General features: G+C 39.2%; 2 protein-coding genes and 1 long non-coding RNA gene across 4 annotated transcripts; 2 read left to right on the top strand and 1 right to left on the bottom strand.

Moving 5' to 3' along the window:
* Positions 1 to 116: 116 nt before the first annotated feature.
* camkk1b (calcium/calmodulin-dependent protein kinase kinase 1, alpha b) lies at positions 117 to 12,232 on the bottom strand. Of its 2 annotated transcripts, XM_033630352.2 has the most exons (17): positions 12,128 to 12,232; positions 8,879 to 9,186; positions 8,721 to 8,768; positions 8,582 to 8,635; positions 8,435 to 8,486; positions 8,244 to 8,353; positions 7,203 to 7,239; positions 7,088 to 7,109; positions 6,896 to 6,984; positions 6,360 to 6,559; positions 6,112 to 6,165; positions 5,950 to 6,023; positions 4,391 to 4,478; positions 4,151 to 4,279; positions 3,505 to 3,608; positions 953 to 1,003; positions 117 to 617 (listed from the first exon to the last, which is right to left on the bottom strand). In XM_033630352.2, the coding sequence occupies exons 2-17, from the start codon at positions 9,116 to 9,118 to the stop codon at positions 536 to 538; spliced, it is 1,434 nt and encodes a 477-aa protein (XP_033486243.1). In that variant the 5' UTR covers positions 9,119 to 9,186; positions 12,128 to 12,232; the 3' UTR covers positions 117 to 535. The 2 variants fall into 2 exon arrangements, with proteins under 2 accessions (XP_033486243.1, XP_033486244.1); XM_033630353.2 differs by lacking the exons at positions 117 to 617; positions 953 to 1,003 and having other exon boundaries at positions 4,151 to 4,295.
* LOC144462735 (uncharacterized) lies at positions 696 to 3,563 on the top strand. Its single transcript, XR_013490955.1, has 3 exons — positions 696 to 820; positions 3,007 to 3,322; positions 3,437 to 3,563. It is a non-coding gene; the product is annotated as an uncharacterized LOC144462735 (long non-coding RNA).
* Positions 12,233 to 13,504: 1,272 nt separating the features above from the next.
* Positions 13,505 to 16,300, top strand: LOC117259184 (vacuolar protein sorting-associated protein 37D-like). Its single transcript, XM_033630438.2, has 4 exons — positions 13,505 to 13,606; positions 13,794 to 13,965; positions 14,063 to 14,136; positions 14,731 to 16,300. The coding sequence occupies exons 1-4, from the start codon at positions 13,505 to 13,507 to the stop codon at positions 15,166 to 15,168; spliced, it is 786 nt and encodes a 261-aa protein (XP_033486329.2). The 3' UTR covers positions 15,169 to 16,300.
* Positions 16,301 to 18,268: the final 1,968 nt, after the last annotated feature.

Raw genomic sequence — 18,268 nt, 5'->3', positions numbered from 1 at the left:
CTAATGCACTTGCTTTCACAAGGTTGCCATCTAGTGTTTCACACCCAACATAACAACACTGCTTCTTGTGACACAGGAAGCTTTTACCCAGAATAACTTTTTCAGCAGTCATTCAGTCATTGTTTGAAATGAGAACTTTTATTATCTTCAGTAATAAAATCATCTTCAGCTGTAGGAAAATGTAAAAATATCTTCATTACGGAGCATATTCACATTTTTAACAATCCAAAGTAAATACATAATATCATGAACAACAACTGTGCCATCTGTAAACAAGCGGGGTGGACAGAATGAAACATATCTTGACTTGTGATTGTATTGTATATGCACTATCCATCTTTATAGTATTCAGTATATCACAGAGTTATCATCAGAATTAGCAGGTTTATGGACTAAAGTGAGAAACAAGTTTGAAGCATATAAGCTCAGCAAGCATGAAGCGATAGAAATTGGGAGAGAGTTAGGACAGAACAAAAGGTACAAAAACAAAGTAGCTTTGCACGAGTGTCCTCTTATGTAATCTGTGCATGTTCATTTAATCTGTACTTTCTATAAATGTATCATCTTCGTACAAGTTCTCCAGCTCTCCCTCTCTGCTCCCCTCGTTGCTGATTTTCCTGTGGGGCAACAAACGCTCAGTCATGTTGTTGAAGGTGCTAAGTGAGATGGCAGATGAGGAGGAGGAGGGGGAGGGGGAGAAGGGTAACACTAGACTAAAACTGTCATTGAGAACATGTCCGCCACAGCTCAGCTCATCACTTCTTATCCACACCAAGAGGACTCAAGAGAGACAACACAAAGCAGCCAACAACAACCTTGTGTGAGTATTTATTTTAGGTACAGCTCGTTGTTGAGAGCCTTGTCTCCCTTAAATCCTCTTAAAGGTTGAACAAACAACAGATGAGCTGTACCGTGTATGAGGCGTATGAGCTCAAGCTTTTAGAAAATTTACCTCAAGGAAGGATGAAGCTGAGGCGATGACCCCAATAAGCCCCAAGAGCCACTGCAAGAAGGAGATGTAATGTAAGAGGCCAGAATTTATACTGTTAGTTTGCATGTCAGGTGTTACTGTAGCAGGAGTTAAAAGGCATAATGAGACATTTTGGAAATTCTTTGTCTTTCAGCACAGAGTTAGATGAGAAGATTGATACCAATGTCATGTCTGTACATTAAATATGATGCTACAGCTGATTAGCTTAGCTTAGCATAAAGACTGTAAACAAGGGAAACAGCTATAGGTTCACTCCAAGTTACAATATCTACTTGCTCCTTTTAAGCTCACTCAACACTTTTATCTCGTTTGTCTGATACGAACAAAAAGTGTAGAAACAATCTTTTTCTTTTTTCTTTTGGGCAGTGAGGGTGGGGGTTAAGTGCCGAACAACTATTCAAAATGTTTTAAATTTTGGACAAGATTAATTAAATGAAATATAGCATGTTATTTCAAATCACTGTCCCAACAACGTCAAATACCCAACATGTCAAACTACAACGCTCTATTACCCCTCCGGCCCAGTTTTGGACGCTCAGGGATGGTGCGTCAATTTACACTTGTTACATGCACTGTGTCCTTTCAAAATAAACTTCTATTTTCAAAGTAAATATACAGTTTATGCCTGTTAAATGCATTCCCACACATACATTTAGAACGTAGGTTAAAAAAAGTAACGTCACATCACATACATCACATGTCATACATCACTAGCATAGTATGCTACACATACCAGCACACTACATTATTATTAAAATAACTCCATTAACTTTTGGTTTTACATGGGACAAGAACAGTGGTCTCCTGGGTGAAAGTGCGCCGCTTGTTTGACCCACCCACCTCCTGCCTGCCCTATGTGGACTTTTTTGCTTTTAATAATACAGTTGTTGCTCAAAGCATTAAGAAATGAAAGTGCCTTGTGTATTTCATACTGCCACTAAATGCGTCAGTATTTCACAAAATATCTTTGTCCACACAAGAATGTAAAAATGACTCCAAACACTCGCCAGTGACGGGCGCTGTTGCTGTCTTCAGCAGTTTCCCCTCATCACAAAGGCAGTAAGATGCACAGGCTAATGTTACCTCTTACAAAACACCAACTACAGATATCATCACCGTTGATTTCTGTTTGATATAGGGATGAAAGAGCTCACTCAAAAATACCAGTGATGATATGGGCATGCTAAATTTTTCGCATAAGACAGCTCAATTTGTCTGTGAAGTGGTGCACCAATACGAAGTTTAAGTGTAAATTAGTCATTAGACCAAGCAGTGCTAATAAAACATTAGCACACGGATAGTCCGCCATTGTTGTTGTTGTTTCTAGCATATGCTCGTTACACAAAGCGATGATGGGCTGATAAATGAGTCTTGATAAATCTTCATTTAAGAAGACGTTTTGAAAAATCTTAGTTTTAGTGACCTAAAACTCTGTTTGCCTGTGGACCAGAGGCCCAAACGTAGAGGAAAATATCCATTTACGAGAACAGAAACCAGGCTAGCTGTTTACCCTTGTTTCCAGTCTTTGTGCTAAGCTAAGCTAAGCTAAGCTAAATGGCTGCTGACTGTAGTTTCCTAGGAGAACAGATATGACAATGGTATCAATCTCCTCATCTGTCTCTCAGTTAAAGTGAGAAAAAGTAAGTTTCGTCATGTAAGTTTCAGCATTCGAAATTTTTTAACAATATGAGGAAGCCTCCATCAGGATTTTTTATTATAGGGCCCCTATATGGATGGTGATGGAGGCCTAAAGTGTTCAACATTAAGTACATATGTATGATATGAAAAAATAATTATGTGAATAAATAGACAAAAGACAGAAAAGTGTTATATTACAATACATCATCCCTCCAAGAAGATCAAACACTTTGACCTTCTTCTTTAAGCCAGCTGTTGAGCCAAACTATGCATTTCAGATACTGATCTTGAGTTATAGTGTCTCCTTTATTATTCAGCCACTTTCTGACCATCACACTGCTGCTGTTTGAGATTTACATATCACATGATCTCCACAGATTTCACATGTGTGGGAGACTGCAGCGGTCCTGGTGGTGATGCCTGGATAAGTGTGGAGGAGGATGTAGCTGCAGCTCCACATCTCTTCACATGGAGGTGTAATTAGCTGCGCCAGCGGCCCCCCCCCCCACAGACAGGACTGGCTTGTTAATGGCAAACAAAAGCAGTGCAGCCATTACTGCTGTCACAGGGGGCTTCCATTTAGCTTATCAGGAGAGGACAAATGCTTTTATCTGAGTGTGCTGCTAATTTCAGGATGAAAACAAAATCAAGACAGTGTAAGAGCTAGTCAGAATTCAAAGACTGATATTCCAGGTATGATGGTAGATCTAATATATTCAATATGTGCGAGACACGCTACACATATAAAGGATGTAACTGACTGATCTATTTTTATCCAAGCATCTGCTCGCTGCTTTGTTTTGTTAGAGGCCTAATCGCAGAGCTGGCAGTTTGGCAGAGCAGAGCAGGCAGGATTTGCAGAGTAGGCCACTTACGTAAGAAGACCTCCGGGGGCAGACATGGACCTCTCTGCACGTCTGCCCTGACACTCAAAGGGATTACCAAAAGACCGCTTCCTCAGCATAGACTTCACCAGAATCTGCAGTGGACATCACAGAGAGTATCAGTGAAATCTGCATAACACTTTCACACCTCCAGTAAAGTTTCCACACCAAAATATACATTTTACATGTCAGATTTGTGTTTTTTTTAACATGAGATTTAATTAATTTCACTTTGTGGTGAACTGTAAAACACTCTTCATAGTTTTTAATACTTTAACACTATCACATATTGTTTAGTAATCTCCCTTTCACCTGTACTGTCATATGAAAATTGCAATTTTACAACTTTAAAGGCAACTTAATCAACTAAATATCTTTCTGTGTCCCTGTGTCTGTTATTGTCTACATCTTGAGATTTGAGAGAGTTTTGTAAATATAAATGGACAAGATCTGATATAAATCAAATGCAGTGCCTCTTATGTCTTCAAGAGATAAAATATTTTAAGAAAAGGCCTTCAGGAAATCAGCTGAAATATTGTTAGTATTGCAACTGAGATATATTAATTAAAATACTCGACCCAGCAGTCAGTTCCAGTCATTAAAGTGTTAAATAGTGACCAGTGAGTGTGCAACTCACCACAGTCGAAAGGCTGGGTATGAGTTTAATGCTGTTCTGCACCTCCTCCTCAGTGACCTCCACCGCTGTGCAGTGCTCCTCCTCCAGAGGAAGAGGATTGGAGCCGTTCTCTGTCACCCACGCATGAAGCTGTAACAACATAACACTGTCACAATGAAAAAATAACACACATTGACAATAAACACATGGACCTTGATATAATATTAATCAGAGTTGGGATTTTTTTTTATTTCTGGTCACCTTAATTTCAGGGATGGTGATTCTTGTTTCGGGGTTTTTATCCAGCATTCTTTCAATTAGGTCCTTCAGTTCATTACTTATGGATGGTCTGTGGAAAACAACAGTTTATGTTTTTGACAGTAGTTCCTGTTACAAAGCCTGATTGAGGGGAAGTAAAAAAAAAATAAAATCAAAGGAGTAAACAAAGTGGTGTGGAGTGTCCCTGCTGGCTGAGAGAGAGTATGAAGGAGGTGGGGGGAGGGCCTTTTGTTGGTGGGTCAGGTGTCACTGATTGGATAGGAAGGGTTAGTTGATTCAGAGCTTCCTGAAACAAAGTTGGGAATCCAGGGCTGTGCACTGTATTGCTATGTTTTCCGGGTTGAATGACATGTTTCCCAGAAACAGTGTTCGAGGTACATTTTCTCACTTGTGTCAGAGGTGTTATCCAATCAGCATCAATGTGTGTTTGAAAACCCCCCTTTTAAGGAGGCAATGTGCTTGCATTACACAATGACGCGCTAATGTTTATATTCAAATAAGCATTTTCCTATGTTTGTAGGGGATGTACGCTTTGAAATAGACATATGGATCAGAGGCAATGGAAAAAAAAGTAAAAAAAAAAAAAATCCAATCCCCATGACTCATGTGGGGCTCCGTAGAAACAGACATATGGCTCGAAAGGAATGGAAGAAGACAACTAATGCAAGGTAACACCAAATCTATTGCAAGAGAATGTAAAACTTATTTCAAGGTAAAACACACGCCAAAAAATTCTTGACTCTTGGGGGGCTTTGTAGAAATAGGCTTACAGCAAAACAGAACATATTGTAAGGGAACACATACACAAAATAAAAAATCTCCCTGTGACTCTTGAAAGTAGAAATATGGATGGAAATAGAAGAATGGAAGAAAATAAGCAAGGGAATGCAAAATATTGCTATGTAATGCCTTGTAAGGGACAACACACACTAAAAGATTGCATGTGTCCCTTGAGGGGCTCCATAGAAACAGACATATGGCTCACAAGAAATGCAAGAAGGACAGTATTGTGAGGTTGCACACAAAAGAGAACAAAAGAGGTTGCAAGAGAACTCAAAATATTTTGCTAAAGAGTGCAAAAAGAGGTCATGCAAAATATTACGAGAAAAAGCATATTTTAAGAGAACACAAAATATTCTCCTGACACATGGCCAAGACAAACAAAGTGGAAAGAAGAGCTGAATAGCTGAATTGTTAAGGTTGTTACACTGGATATCATCGTAGGATGTAAAACTGAAATACAAAATCAGTGGTTAGAGAAAAGAATCTGCTGTTTTTATCACTATTACCTGCGAAAATCACATTTTCTCTCCAACTAGAAAGATAGTTTTCAGTAATGAATATTGTAATATTCAAATCTACTGTAACATCTTTACAAGGTGACATTATAATTGTTTTTTTTTAATCAAAAGCAAAGTCACCTACTGCCACGTGAGCCGACAATTTTAACCACAGCTAGTATTATGTTGCAGCTACATTGCGTATCCTATCACAAGAAAGAAAGCTATTCTGGTATCTACATGTTTTGAATGTTCGCTTACATCTCTGGAAACTCCACAGGTTTGTTCTTGATCTTGTTGTGCAGAGAGACGATATATTCGTCATAAAAAGGACACTGCAGGACAAACATATTGAAATGACTGAAATGTTGAAATGAAATATTGGACTGGCTGAGTTATTTTACATGCTACGAGTCTTCTTACCTTCCCAAAGACAAAACAGTAGAGTGTGACTCCCATCGCCCACACGTCTAATGCCTGGTAAACAAACACAGTAATTACCAGGGCTGTGTCATTACTGAAAGCTCTCAGTAGGCGGTTGGACATAATTTCTTCATAATTTCTCACAATTAAACACAGTCTGATATGATGAGTCACATCCAAAGCATGTGTGATTCTGTGACTCACACTGTCTGTTTTCCGTTGGGCTAACAGAAGAAGTTTTGTCTCACCTTCCCGCTGAAGCTCTGCTCGTGTTCTGTCATCATCTCAGGGGCCATGAAGGCCGGCGTCCCCGCTGTGGTCGACAGGAGGGCGTCCGACCCCTCAAACTCGTTGCTCACACCAAAGTCTGCGATCTTGACGTGACCGTCGTCCCCCAGCAGCAGGTTGGAGGGTTTGATGTCCCTGTGGATGATCTTGTGGTAGTGCACTATGAGAGACAATGAAGAGAACATATTGATTGTCTGTTGATCAGCTAAGAAATAGTTCCACTCTACTGAAGTGAAGGCAGACATCTCTACGGCTGATATCTCCAACACTCTGCAACTCACATCAAAACGATCTAGACTGAAAAACAAGACTACAGGTAAGAGGAAAAATATGTATTTTTGATTTTTGGGGTGAACTGTGGCTTTAAGGCGCCAGAGCTGGAAATCTTCTAAATCTACTCATAGTAGCTTTAACTCCCATATACACAAAAAAGCCAAGGTTACAAGTTCATCAGGCTGTCTATTAAATATTCATTAAATCATATCTGTAAACTTACAGTACTCTATTCCCAAGACGACGTCTATGAAGTAAAAGCGAGCCTGCTCCTCTGTGAAAGGGTCGTCTGTAGGCACCTCCATCACCGGGCTGACCCGCATGAGAGGGGGAGGGAAGAAAATTTCTACTTTACAAAACAATTTAAACAATTCAACTTTAATGCTACAAAATGCATACATTTCCCAAAACATACCCTTTTGTCATCAATTCGAAAGCTTGAGGACAAAGAATCAGAATTTAATGACTCCCCTGGTTTATAATGACACACAGTGTAACACAGACATTGACACAGATGAATGAATGCTTACCCATGTGAAGTCCATCTTCATCAGGATCATCAAGCACCTGCAAGACAGGTTACATTTACCGCTCTCATATTCTATTTTACATAAATATATGAAGTCATGTTACTATATACATCCACACAGGTGATGTCACTTATTTTGGCTAATTAGTGTTTTGTCATGACTTTGTGGGACAATTTAACCCTTTATCTTTCTTATTAGTATAGTCCAGAGTAAACATGTCATTTCCAGGGTAGCTTCACCACCATCAACCAGAGCTGAGGCCTAATCAGCAAACAATAATGATAAAGAACACTGATAAGCGTGTGTAAGAGCTTTAAATAATCCTTTCATGTCTCTTCTGTGGAATTGTTTTGCTTTTGTTACATGCAACAAGTGTATGAGTAATATTTAGAGGAACAATTACAATCAAAAACTGCTTTCATGGGACCCTGTAGTCAGTTTTCGTCAGGATATCATTTAAAGGTCCCATATTCTGATAAGGCTTATACTTATATATGGGGTTTCTTCTAGAACATGTTTACATGCTTTAATGCTCAAAAAGCACTTTATTTCTCTCATACCGTCTGTCTGAATAAACCTGTGTATACCCTATGTCTGAAACGCTCCATTTTAGCGCCTGTCTCTTTAAGCCCCACTACCGAAAAAGCCCAGTCTGCTCTGATTGGTCAATGTTTCCGGGTCTTCCACATCTGTGCTCTCTATGTCTCTGTACCATCATTGCAGCTGGGGACTGACTGTAATGGCTCAGTTGTGGCAGTTTCTACCTTTATAAAGTATCATTGTGACATGACAACATTATGGAGGTCCTGATGGCTCATTCAAAGGCACAGTTTCTGACTACAGACTGTGTGTTTTTCTCTGTGGATTGAGCATTTTGATACTTTCAAAGTCTCTATGTACCAACTGTACCTTCTTCATGATAAACAAAGACTTGAATATCTGACTTTTTACAACATGGTACCTTCAAGGTAAACATGCTAAATAAAGACATTCTAAGATTGATGGATATATATGTACAGCAGGTGAGGACTTCTGACTGACCTCCACTAGTTTTACAACATTATGATGGTGCAGTTTCTTCAGGATGGCGATCTCCTTGTACACTTTTTCCAGAGGAAACACAGAGTTTGATCCTTGAGGAGACACGCGGCCTGAAATTACACACAAAAACACATCAATACCAACACCTCAGGAAAACTCATTCGACATTTAAGTTTCATTATTAGACTCACGCAAAAATCCACACTGCCTCATCAGTCTCTTCTTTGACACAACTTTCATTGCCTGCATGAATTTGATAAGGTAAATGATGATGATGACGACGATGACAAACTGACATGTAAACACAATAAATGCACAATTTATTAGCTTCAACTTACGTAGTACTGCTCAGAATCTTCATTATAAGCTAATTTTACCACTCCGTATGAACCCTGAGGTGTAAAAATAACAAAGGTAAACAGCTTTATACGTCATTTGTCATCACTTGTGTTTGCTCATTGTGCAACAGTCATTCACCTTTCCAATCTCTTTCTTCAACTTATACTGGTTGAGCTGGACACAATCCTGCAGAAAATGAAAGGAGAATTCATTCAGTAAATAATCTCATAAATAATATGTTGAATTAGACAAAAATCCACCTCTGGGTGTCATATCTGTAGTTAGGGTCTCCTCACATCAGCATCCGTGATGGACACACGTTTGGTCTCGATGGTGGGCTGTCGGGCCATGCGGCTCCCCCTCTCCTGCAGTGACAGCTTCCTGTCTGAGAGTTTCATGGCCCTCGGATTACTGGACCTGTAGCCGTTAGGCGGGGTTATGCGGTTGGCGGCCACGTTAATGGCTGCCACCAAGTCGGCCAGCTCGCCAGTGTGCTCAGAGTCTGTGTCCGACCTGAAAACAGTGTCGGCACTCATGGTCGTTAATCCTTGTTCACTCACAGCTGAACGTCCCAGAGGTGGTGTGGTGAGAATGCATCACTGCACTGAGAGGAGCGGAAACAGAAATGGAGAAACGTGATCACACACTGTCGAGTAGAGGACCGTCCAGTCGGGTTTACAGAGGTGTGAAACTTGGTAGACTAAGCTGACATTCTTTTTGTCAAAGTTATGTTTTTTGTTATGTAGTAACTCTTCCTTATTACTGTGCGTAAGTGCTTCTTGCAGACGGCAAAGTCTCACACCTGAGAGTCACCTATCAAACATCAAACTTTGCAAGAAACCAAAATATTTTTTCCAGCAGATGTCTTAGTTACAACATGATTGAGCTAACTGGAGTAGTTTCATGTCGTATCAGACAACGGGAGGCTTTTAACAGATGACGTCCTGATGTTAGCTTTGCTGCTGCTGTTAGCTGTCCCTGTCAGCTGCAGCCACTGATGCTTTCTAGACATCGTGATTCCCCAAAACTGAATAAATACCACACATAGCAACACAAAACTGCTTTGCTAGCTCAATCATGTTGTAACTAAGATATCCGCTGGAAAAAATATTTTTTTCATGGACCATTTATTGAGTTACTGAGTTATTATAGACACCGCTAACGGCTAACAGCTAATGGTTAGCCCAGCTAATCTACGATAACCATGTTATTAATTACAAAAAGTGCACACAGAAATAGTAACGTTTGTTCAATCATTGTGTTTATAGACTTTACAAACATCAGATTAGTCTAAACGGGGATATAGTGACGTGAAAAATGGGATATATATATATATGTATATATATAGAAATATATATACATATATATATATATAGATATATATATACATACATACATATATATATATATATATAGAGCTAAACTCTGCTGGTTTTCTACCCGGAAGTATTTGTAAACAACAAGGCGATTCCCTCTATAGTGGGGCCTTTAGAAAAAATGAGAAACCCTGCCATTTCAAAGAATGGAGGTCTATTTTCGGGAAGGCGGGCTGTAACCCTGCCTAGTAGTACACCCACCTCATCAACTACCACTACACCACTGCCTGTCAACACATTTCCGGCTCCTGCCTGTCCACCACATCCACATCATCAAGGCAACTCAGTTCACATGTTCCTGATTACACACAGCCAGTATATATACCCCAGCCTAGCAACTGGAGGCTAGCTGCTACTAGCATAACAAACCAATTAATTTTTAAAAAGTTGGCAGTGTTGATTTATGCAAAGCACAGATATATTGTACATTTGTATGTAGCGAATATGTTAAAACTAAATGTTTTAACAACGCTGTGGTTAACATGTGGTTTAAGTTTAAGCGCAAAAAACACTTGCTTATGGTTAGGAAAAACAATGTTTTGGCTTAAAATACCCGCTTTGGGGGGCCACAATCCCAGTGGGAAAAACAGCAATGTCTTAGTAAAAAAGCAACTGCTTTTAATGCCTTAAAAACAGCTGGAAAAACAGTGACAGGTCGTACAAAACACCCACACCCTAAAAGCTGCTGGAAATACAGCAACGACACCTTTAATCACAACCGGTTTTGTTGTCTGTTGGTCTTGAACAGTCGTCTGAAGTGGTCTGCAACTTAGTGGGCATCATGCCTAGGTGTCACGCTATTTACCATGCCGTCCAACTCCAGATGACAAAGTCACTTCAGGGATTACATCACTCTATAAACACTGATATGATATGTATGAAACTTAGAAATGTGACATATTCATGGTCTGCAGAAATGATGCCAACATTTTCTTCTGGTGACTTCACTGAGCATAACACAACTCAATATCCACTGAAGTGTTGCATTGCATTTTGGGTAATGTAGGCACCAAGTTTTGACAAGGAGGAATAATAAACAAACAAACAAACAAACAAACAAACAAACAAACAAAAAAACAATTATATCTATGGTTCTGCTGCATGATTTTGGTCATCTTTTAAAACTGCCCATTGTAAGTCTGATAATGCTAAACCTGATGGAGTATGCCTTTAAGAAAGTAGTTCGCAGTATTGAAAAGTATCAACACTTTTTTTTTCTTTGTTAATGGGCCACAAGATGCAAATCAACAAGCTGTATAGTCCTTAAAAGTTCCCCTGTACCCACGCAGGTGTTTTCAATTACTTTGCCTTATTAAACCTTTTCCCCTGGTGCAGCATCAAAATTGACAGGCAAGTGAGGGAAATGTTAATCAAGCAGTGTACACACACACACATACACACACATTTCTGACAACAGGTCTAATCAGGCAACACAAGTGAAGACACCTGAGTAGGGGCTTTGACCTTTTGAACTACCAAACCTCAGAAATACAGTCGATACATTGTTTTACCGCTTCAAATGTATGTGATAATCTTGTCTTATTTACCAGCAACACATAGTAGACATCCAAAGAACTCCTTATATTCTAAACTGTAACAGTTCTGTTTGTGATGGTTTGTAAACTGAATATGTCACTCTTTGTGTGATATTTGGCTACAGCAAACATCAGTGACTTATGTTTATTATGTAAGAAGTCACTTGTGTTGTTTACAGCTGTTAAAAAGTTTGAAAACTATTTGTTCCTTTCGTCCAGTGTTTTAACAGAGCCTCAGATAGGACTCACAGGTACAATTAGATGTAAAAACACAGAAAATGAGAAGTATCACTTTCTGAGAAAAGTCTAGAAGCAGATAAGAACCACTGTTACCTAAATTACAGCACAGAGAACTGAAAAGCTTCTTATGTAACAGGGTAGAAAGCTTTAACAGGCAGGTAAATTCATTATACAAACACAATACACAAGATTGTGACATTGGTATATACATGTTAAAATAAAACTAAATGTCATAAAAACAGGCAAAGATATAAAACTTGTTAATTAAAAATGATAAACAAGAGCTGTTAGTATGCAGCGGAAACCTTAAGCTCATCTGAATCTTCATTAACATAATGCACTGATAAAATACTGCATAATATAAAATATAAGGAGAATTATTCACCATACTCACACAGTGGAGGTGTCCTGTGTTGGTGGCCGCGGGGGTTAATCTGCATGTTGCTCTCAGGAGGGGAAACTCCTCTGTGTCTCAGTGCAAGACTTTCACTGACAGGGAACAACGGCCGTCTTTAAGGATTAACTGAGGCCGCATATAGCTGAGGCAGAGCTATTCTGAGGCACACACCCACCCACACACACACTTTCACACAAACACAGGACAAGGCTGGACATCAGGAGATACACAAGACCAGAGGGTAACCCTGTAGTGATACATCAATAACACATTAACATACGCTCAACATTGAAAAATGCAACTTTTTTGATAAAATACACATACCAATATTGATATTTATTTCCTTTTGATTGAATAACTATACTGTATTTCACATATTCTAATATAAACATGAATTTAGAAAATAAAAAATAAACACTTCTTACAATAATAATAATAAAAACAGTTGGTATACACTCTGTATTATTCATAGCCTATAATATTAAATATTTTACAATGCATTGCAGACATTTTTACCCAGCTATTTTAAAACAGACAGCATGTGTCTGTTTTAATCTCATCTCTTGATTCCAGTTTTGCATGTAACTAAACTGGAAAAACATAAACTACAGTGACATTTTAAAGGTTAATAAACATTAAAGTGATTAGGACTGACAGACTTTACCTGGGAAAAAAATGAAATTAAATTAAAAGAAAGAATAAATCAAGCCTATCTTTTCCCACCATACCTGCTTTGTTCTCATTTTAAACAATACTTTTTAAAAGCTTTTAAAAAAATTCCACTCTATTATAATTTATTGCTATGTTGTTTACATGGCTGTAACAGACACTATGGACACCAGGACAATCCTGCCATTAAATGAGGCTTTCACTGTACCTGGGAATTCCGCCAATCTACATAATCTTCACGTGAAGCCTATTGAATCATAAAGAAAAACGTGACAAAACCAAACCGTGCAAAGGATAAATCATATCAGACAATGGCATTGTGATGACATTAATCGATATTAGTAATTAAAAAGTCAACATAAACTTAATGGGTAATAATTTATCAACACAACTGCAGAATATTGTCGAAATTCACTCCCCTCTTTCTCAAACTCAGACCAAACTCTTATAAAATGGTAAAACTAGGCAGTGTTAATCAAATATAAACCAAAATCATGTTACTGTATAACCAATTTCTCACATAAAGTATTTTAAAAACATATTTAATGCATGGTTTGGCTGTAATAGGAGAATTTTCTCTAGTTATATAGTTTCCAACAGTCAGTGAACGCAGCATTGCCCAATAGCGCCCCAGCAGGACGCACGAGGAGCAAACAGGTACCAAAGTTTGATGAAGCAAAGAGCATCCAGTGTGGAGGAGTCATCATGTCTCTGTCGGGGCAGTTTGGTGCTCTGAGGACCGGAGAGCTGCGAGAGCTGCTGGAGGATGAAGACAAAATAAAGCACATCATCAGGTGCAGTGAGAAGGTGAGGGTCTGACAGGGGGACAGAAAAAAAAGTCAGAGAGTTCAGGCTGACACAAATACACAAGTGGTTTAGATTGCATACAAAAACAATTTTGCATTATGTAGATTATAAAATTCATTTGTCATTATTCCAGCAAACAAAACTCTCTGGAGTCACTGTTTTCTGAACTATTTGTGGTGATGTCCAGTTTCAGGGGCTGCAAAGGGCTGCAGAGAAGATGCTGGTTTCAAATCAAAAACTGGCTAAAGTCTGTCTCTCTCAAAAACCTAAATTCAGAGATACTAAACTGATACTTGCAATGAAGTACAAGGAACTGGAAGAACTTCAAAGCTTGGTCCAGGTCAAACAAGAACAACTTGGTGAGTCTTTAATACATTCTCTATTTATGATTTTTTTTTAAATCTGGATGCCTTGAATTCATTGCTTTTACCTGCATTTCCTTCATTTGTTTTGTAGCAGAAAAATACAGTGTTCACTCTGCTCAGTGGAGTCTCTTGGAAAAGATAAAACATGCAGAGGAGGAGTGTGAGGTAAGTTCATGGCAGGTTAATTTGCATAGGTGTACAAGTCTGTAATGTACTTTTATTTAAATGAAGGAGTGTTAAACTAGAGCTCATATTCAATACACAGTAGATAAAGAGGTGCTTAACAAATGAACAAGAGGACTACTTTATTGTTATACATTTAAAAGCTCTGCAGCAAATAACAAGAGTAGCCTGGCTGTGATCACGAGAGAGCCTTCTGCAAATAAACTTTACATAATGATGAGTGTGTATGATTAATGTGAGACCAAAGTTCATCACCCATTCTCAGTACAAAGACTGTATATGTATATACATATAGTCTTACACCCTCTGGAACGCAGTAACACCACCGCCCCTCTCACAGAAAGTGCCTGGAGGACAAGGCTGCATTGAAAACAGGACAATTTACAGAAATGTCAGACCTGTGGGAGAAACAGCTGTTTGACCAGAGACATAAGCAGACAAATAATACATGTCAGCCTAGTTTGTTCAAACTTAAGAAAGCCAGTATTTCAAGCTGTTGTATAGAAGCAAAGCAGAGGTCTTATCGGTGTAACCAAATACCCACAGTGTGTATGAACATGATATTTCTCCCCACAGATGATGTTTCAGAGATTTGTGGAGGGTAAAACGCCACTGGCAGAATTCCTGGATTCCTTTCTCAGCTCGCAGAAACTCCAGCACATCAGGATGGTCCTGGTGAAGAAACTCCAGGAGGTTAGGCTCGGTGAGATCCACCCTGACACTCAGCGTGTCTCAGCAGAAGAGATCCAGGACGCCTGCCTCCCCGTCTGCAGTCTGACCTCAGCTGTGGTCCTACCTGCCTGCTGCCACCCTCCATTCCTGCTGCCCTATGGTACCCACGTTAACACTGCTCACTGTCTACAGCATACACCCTTTTGTCATGATTACAGTCATGATTGCGATGAGTCCCTACGTCCAGGGGTGCACAGACGAGGCTCCAAATGGCCAGCGAGACCGGTCCGTCTTCAGCCTCTGAAGGTGCCGCAGAGGAAGCATCAACATGCACCACAATAAAGACACACCCAGAGTTTGCATTTCATTAAAGTTAACACAGCTACTGGGTAAAGTTTCCATAGCATCACACATTGGATTTAGTCTTTATTTATTTATTTATTGATACTATATTTTCTGATTCAAGTGGCAACTTACTAATATTTGAGTATTTTATTTGGGCAAAGTTATTGAAGGATTGTTTGTGTCAGAAGTCCAGTGTGTAGGATTTAGCAGGATATATTGGTAGAAATGTAACCTAACATATTTAGTATGTTTTCCTCAGTTTATTATCACCTAAAAATAAGACTTGTGTTTTCGTTACCTTAGAATGAGCCGTTTATATCTACAAAGGGAGCGTCCATGGAGTTCGCCATGTTTCTACAGTAGCCCAGAACGGACAAACCAAACACTGACTCTAGATAGGGCCATTCGTGTTTTCCTGTCGGCCACTGTTATTAGCAGCCCTATTGAGTTAAGAGTGCTGGAAAAACACTGATTTTGTGCCTTATTCAGTGTTTTTACCAATTTAAATCACCAGGTGTGATGAAGAGACCTCTGTGGATAATTCGGCTCCCAGTAAAAACCTCCTGAACAATAAACACAGAGGGAGATTTAACCAGATGTTTCAGCTGTTTGCAATATGCAGTCCTCACTACTAAATCTTGCACACTGTACCTTTAAGACAAAATTATTAAAAACTGATGGACAGAGAAGTTTGGTGTATTTCTTATTTTGTATTGTATTGGCAGTGGTATCCAAAAAGCGCTAGTTATTGACAGAGACATGGATAGATTAAGTATAGATTTAGATCACTAATTTTTCTACCTGACATATTGCATTATACAGAGTCTTTTTTTAAGATATTTTTTGGGGCTTTTTAGCCTTTAATTGACAGGACAGACAAGTGTGAAGGGGGGAGAGAGAGAGGGAGTGACATGCAGCAAGGGGCCACAGGCTGGGGTTGAACCCAGGCCGCTGTGGCAGCAGCCTTGTACTTGGGGCGCCTGCTCTACCACTAACCCACCGACGCCCCACATTATACAGAGTTAAGACAATGTTCGACACATCAGACAGCAGCTTCTATTTTTGGACTGGCCTAAGTTCTTATAAAGTTTGGTTTATTTGATTTATAAGAGGACAGTGTGCAATGACATTAATCATTTACAAGAATTGAAAACATGGTTGCACCAGATTTAGCGAAATGCTTATTTCCATCTGTAGTCCTAAGTAGATGCAATAAATAATATTTAAGGTGCAATGCAGACTGCAGTAAATCCATGGGCCTGACATAATAAAAGCAGTATGAATACACTGCATAGCACAAAATACAATATAAAAAACACAGTAGCTATCTTGTAACATTACTGGTGCTGATGCTTTAACAAAATAAAAACAGTAAGTACACACTGCATGGTACAGAATACAATATACACTGCACAATAGCTAAACACTAAGATCTTTAGATGTTTACATACTGGTTATATTTGATTAAAATAAACATGTCAATGCTTTTAGAATCTTTTGGCGAGTCTAGTAATTTAGTTTCATTCCTCTCTGAATGAGCAAAACTATCCAAATCTGAAGTTACTGTTAGGGCTGGCTATTGATGCCATTATCGATTCGGCTTATTGGTCCAATTCTTTATCCCTTTTTGATTCTTGATCACTTTTCTGTGTGGAAAAAAGTAGGTTTTCAGAGTCAACACAACTGCTTTATTATATCTGAGTCTGAACACAAAGGAGCTAAAGTAACAAAATATTTGTACGGCATTCGTTTTCATTAATGTTGACTAAGTCATAGAGAAACCCTGCTGAGCCTGCCTGCATGGTGCTAATGTAATTACAAGAGGATATTCACCCTCTGTAATTAATGTGCCACTTGATTTGGAAGCAGTGGCAGCTGTGTGTATTGTCAAAACAGTCTAGGCTGTCATTCCTGGAATTTAAGTCCCTTGTGTGAAAAGATGTTTCAGCATAGTGCTAGTGTTTCCACCCTGACATGACATGATCATTTTACAGACATTACGAGAAACAGTGTGTCATCTTTCTTTGTGAAATGAAGCCACTCTTTTGGTCGGTTTCTTCCTCTCTGGCATGACTCCTTCTTGTTGCAAGTTTCCAGTGGCTTGGACACCAGTTTGACGTTAATGTTTTGCAATGTGCAACCACCAGAAAAACACAATGAACGATGATCGATGAAAGGAATTCATAAGCGATGATCAGACAATTTGGAACTATTCCACTGTCCCAGTTGTCATAAACACTTTATACTGCTGACAAATATTAACATAATACTCGGGAAAGGTTAGCTTCTTATACGTTCTTATTGGTGTGATAATATCTGAACATGTATGTGCCTCCTCGAATCAGAAAAATGCTGCTCTCTTGGTTCACTGAACTTGAACTGCTCACCGACACTCGATATCTCTGATGGTCCGTGTACAGAGACTCCTGCCAAGGTCAGCAAAGGAGCTTGAACAACACTTCACTTATTCACAGTTCTCCCTCTTCATCCCAACATTTACCACTATGTCTTTTCATAAAAGGCCAAAGCTAATCTTGTGAAACTCATCACTTGTTCAGTATCTTTGTGTGTCCCAACCCAGTGAACTCGCCTAAACGCTCATGAGGGTTAGCCAGAGTGCCATATGGCCCAGCACAGTTTGCCATACTAATTCAACCATGGAGAAACCTCTCTGGCACTACAGGAGATGATTAGCAAGGTGAAGCATGTTCAGAGGCTTTTGTTACACCACAGACTTCAGTTACATCTTTGTCAGCAGCCTCTTTTGTCCCACAAGACTCAAATTGGGCAATTTTCTTGTCTGTCAGCTGATTGTTTTGTGCTTTTCGCCTCTTTCACCTCCGCCTCTCTGCATTGTTTGACAGAAGAACCCGGTTCTATCTGCAAATAAATATGCGAAGCTTGTATATACAGTATTTAGATTTCAAATGATAACCATTAAAATGCCAAAGCAGTGCTGTATCTGATATTCCTTTAAATTACTGTTCACAACAAGCAACATAAAACCAGTCTGAATGTAAACACAGCCTGAGTCAATACTGAAAAGCACCTCACTGGCTGTCATCATTGTTTCTTATCTCTGTTAGGGGGTGTTTTA

The sequence above is a fragment of the Epinephelus lanceolatus genome, chromosome 4, assembly GCF_041903045.1.
Source record: "Epinephelus lanceolatus isolate andai-2023 chromosome 4, ASM4190304v1, whole genome shotgun sequence".
NCBI lineage: Eukaryota > Metazoa > Chordata > Actinopteri > Perciformes > Serranidae > Epinephelus > Epinephelus lanceolatus.
This window is presented reverse-complemented; position numbering and strand designations above follow the sequence as displayed.

What these genes read in the sequence shown, in the direction of transcription:
- camkk1b (XM_033630352.2), bottom strand. Translation starts at nt 9,118, where the DNA reads ATGAGTGCCGACACTGTTTTCAGGTCGGACACAGACTCTGAGCACACT. An exon ending in TGAAGAAAGAGATTGGAAAG is followed by an intron (nt 8,636 to 8,720) that starts GTGAATGACTGT and finishes TTTACACCTCAG; the next exon opens with GGTTCATACGGAGTGGTAAA. An exon ending in CGTCTTGGGAATAGAGTACT is followed by an intron (nt 6,560 to 6,895) that starts GTAAGTTTACAG and finishes TGTCTCTCATAG; the next exon opens with TGCACTACCACAAGATCATC.
- LOC117259184 (XM_033630438.2), top strand. Translation starts at nt 13,505, where the DNA reads ATGTCTCTGTCGGGGCAGTTTGGTGCTCTGAGGACCGGAGAGCTGCGA. An exon ending in TCATCAGGTGCAGTGAGAAG is followed by an intron (nt 13,607 to 13,793) that starts GTGAGGGTCTGA and finishes GGTGATGTCCAG; the next exon opens with TTTCAGGGGCTGCAAAGGGC. An exon ending in GGTCAAACAAGAACAACTTG is followed by an intron (nt 13,966 to 14,062) that starts GTGAGTCTTTAA and finishes TTTGTTTTGTAG; the next exon opens with CAGAAAAATACAGTGTTCAC.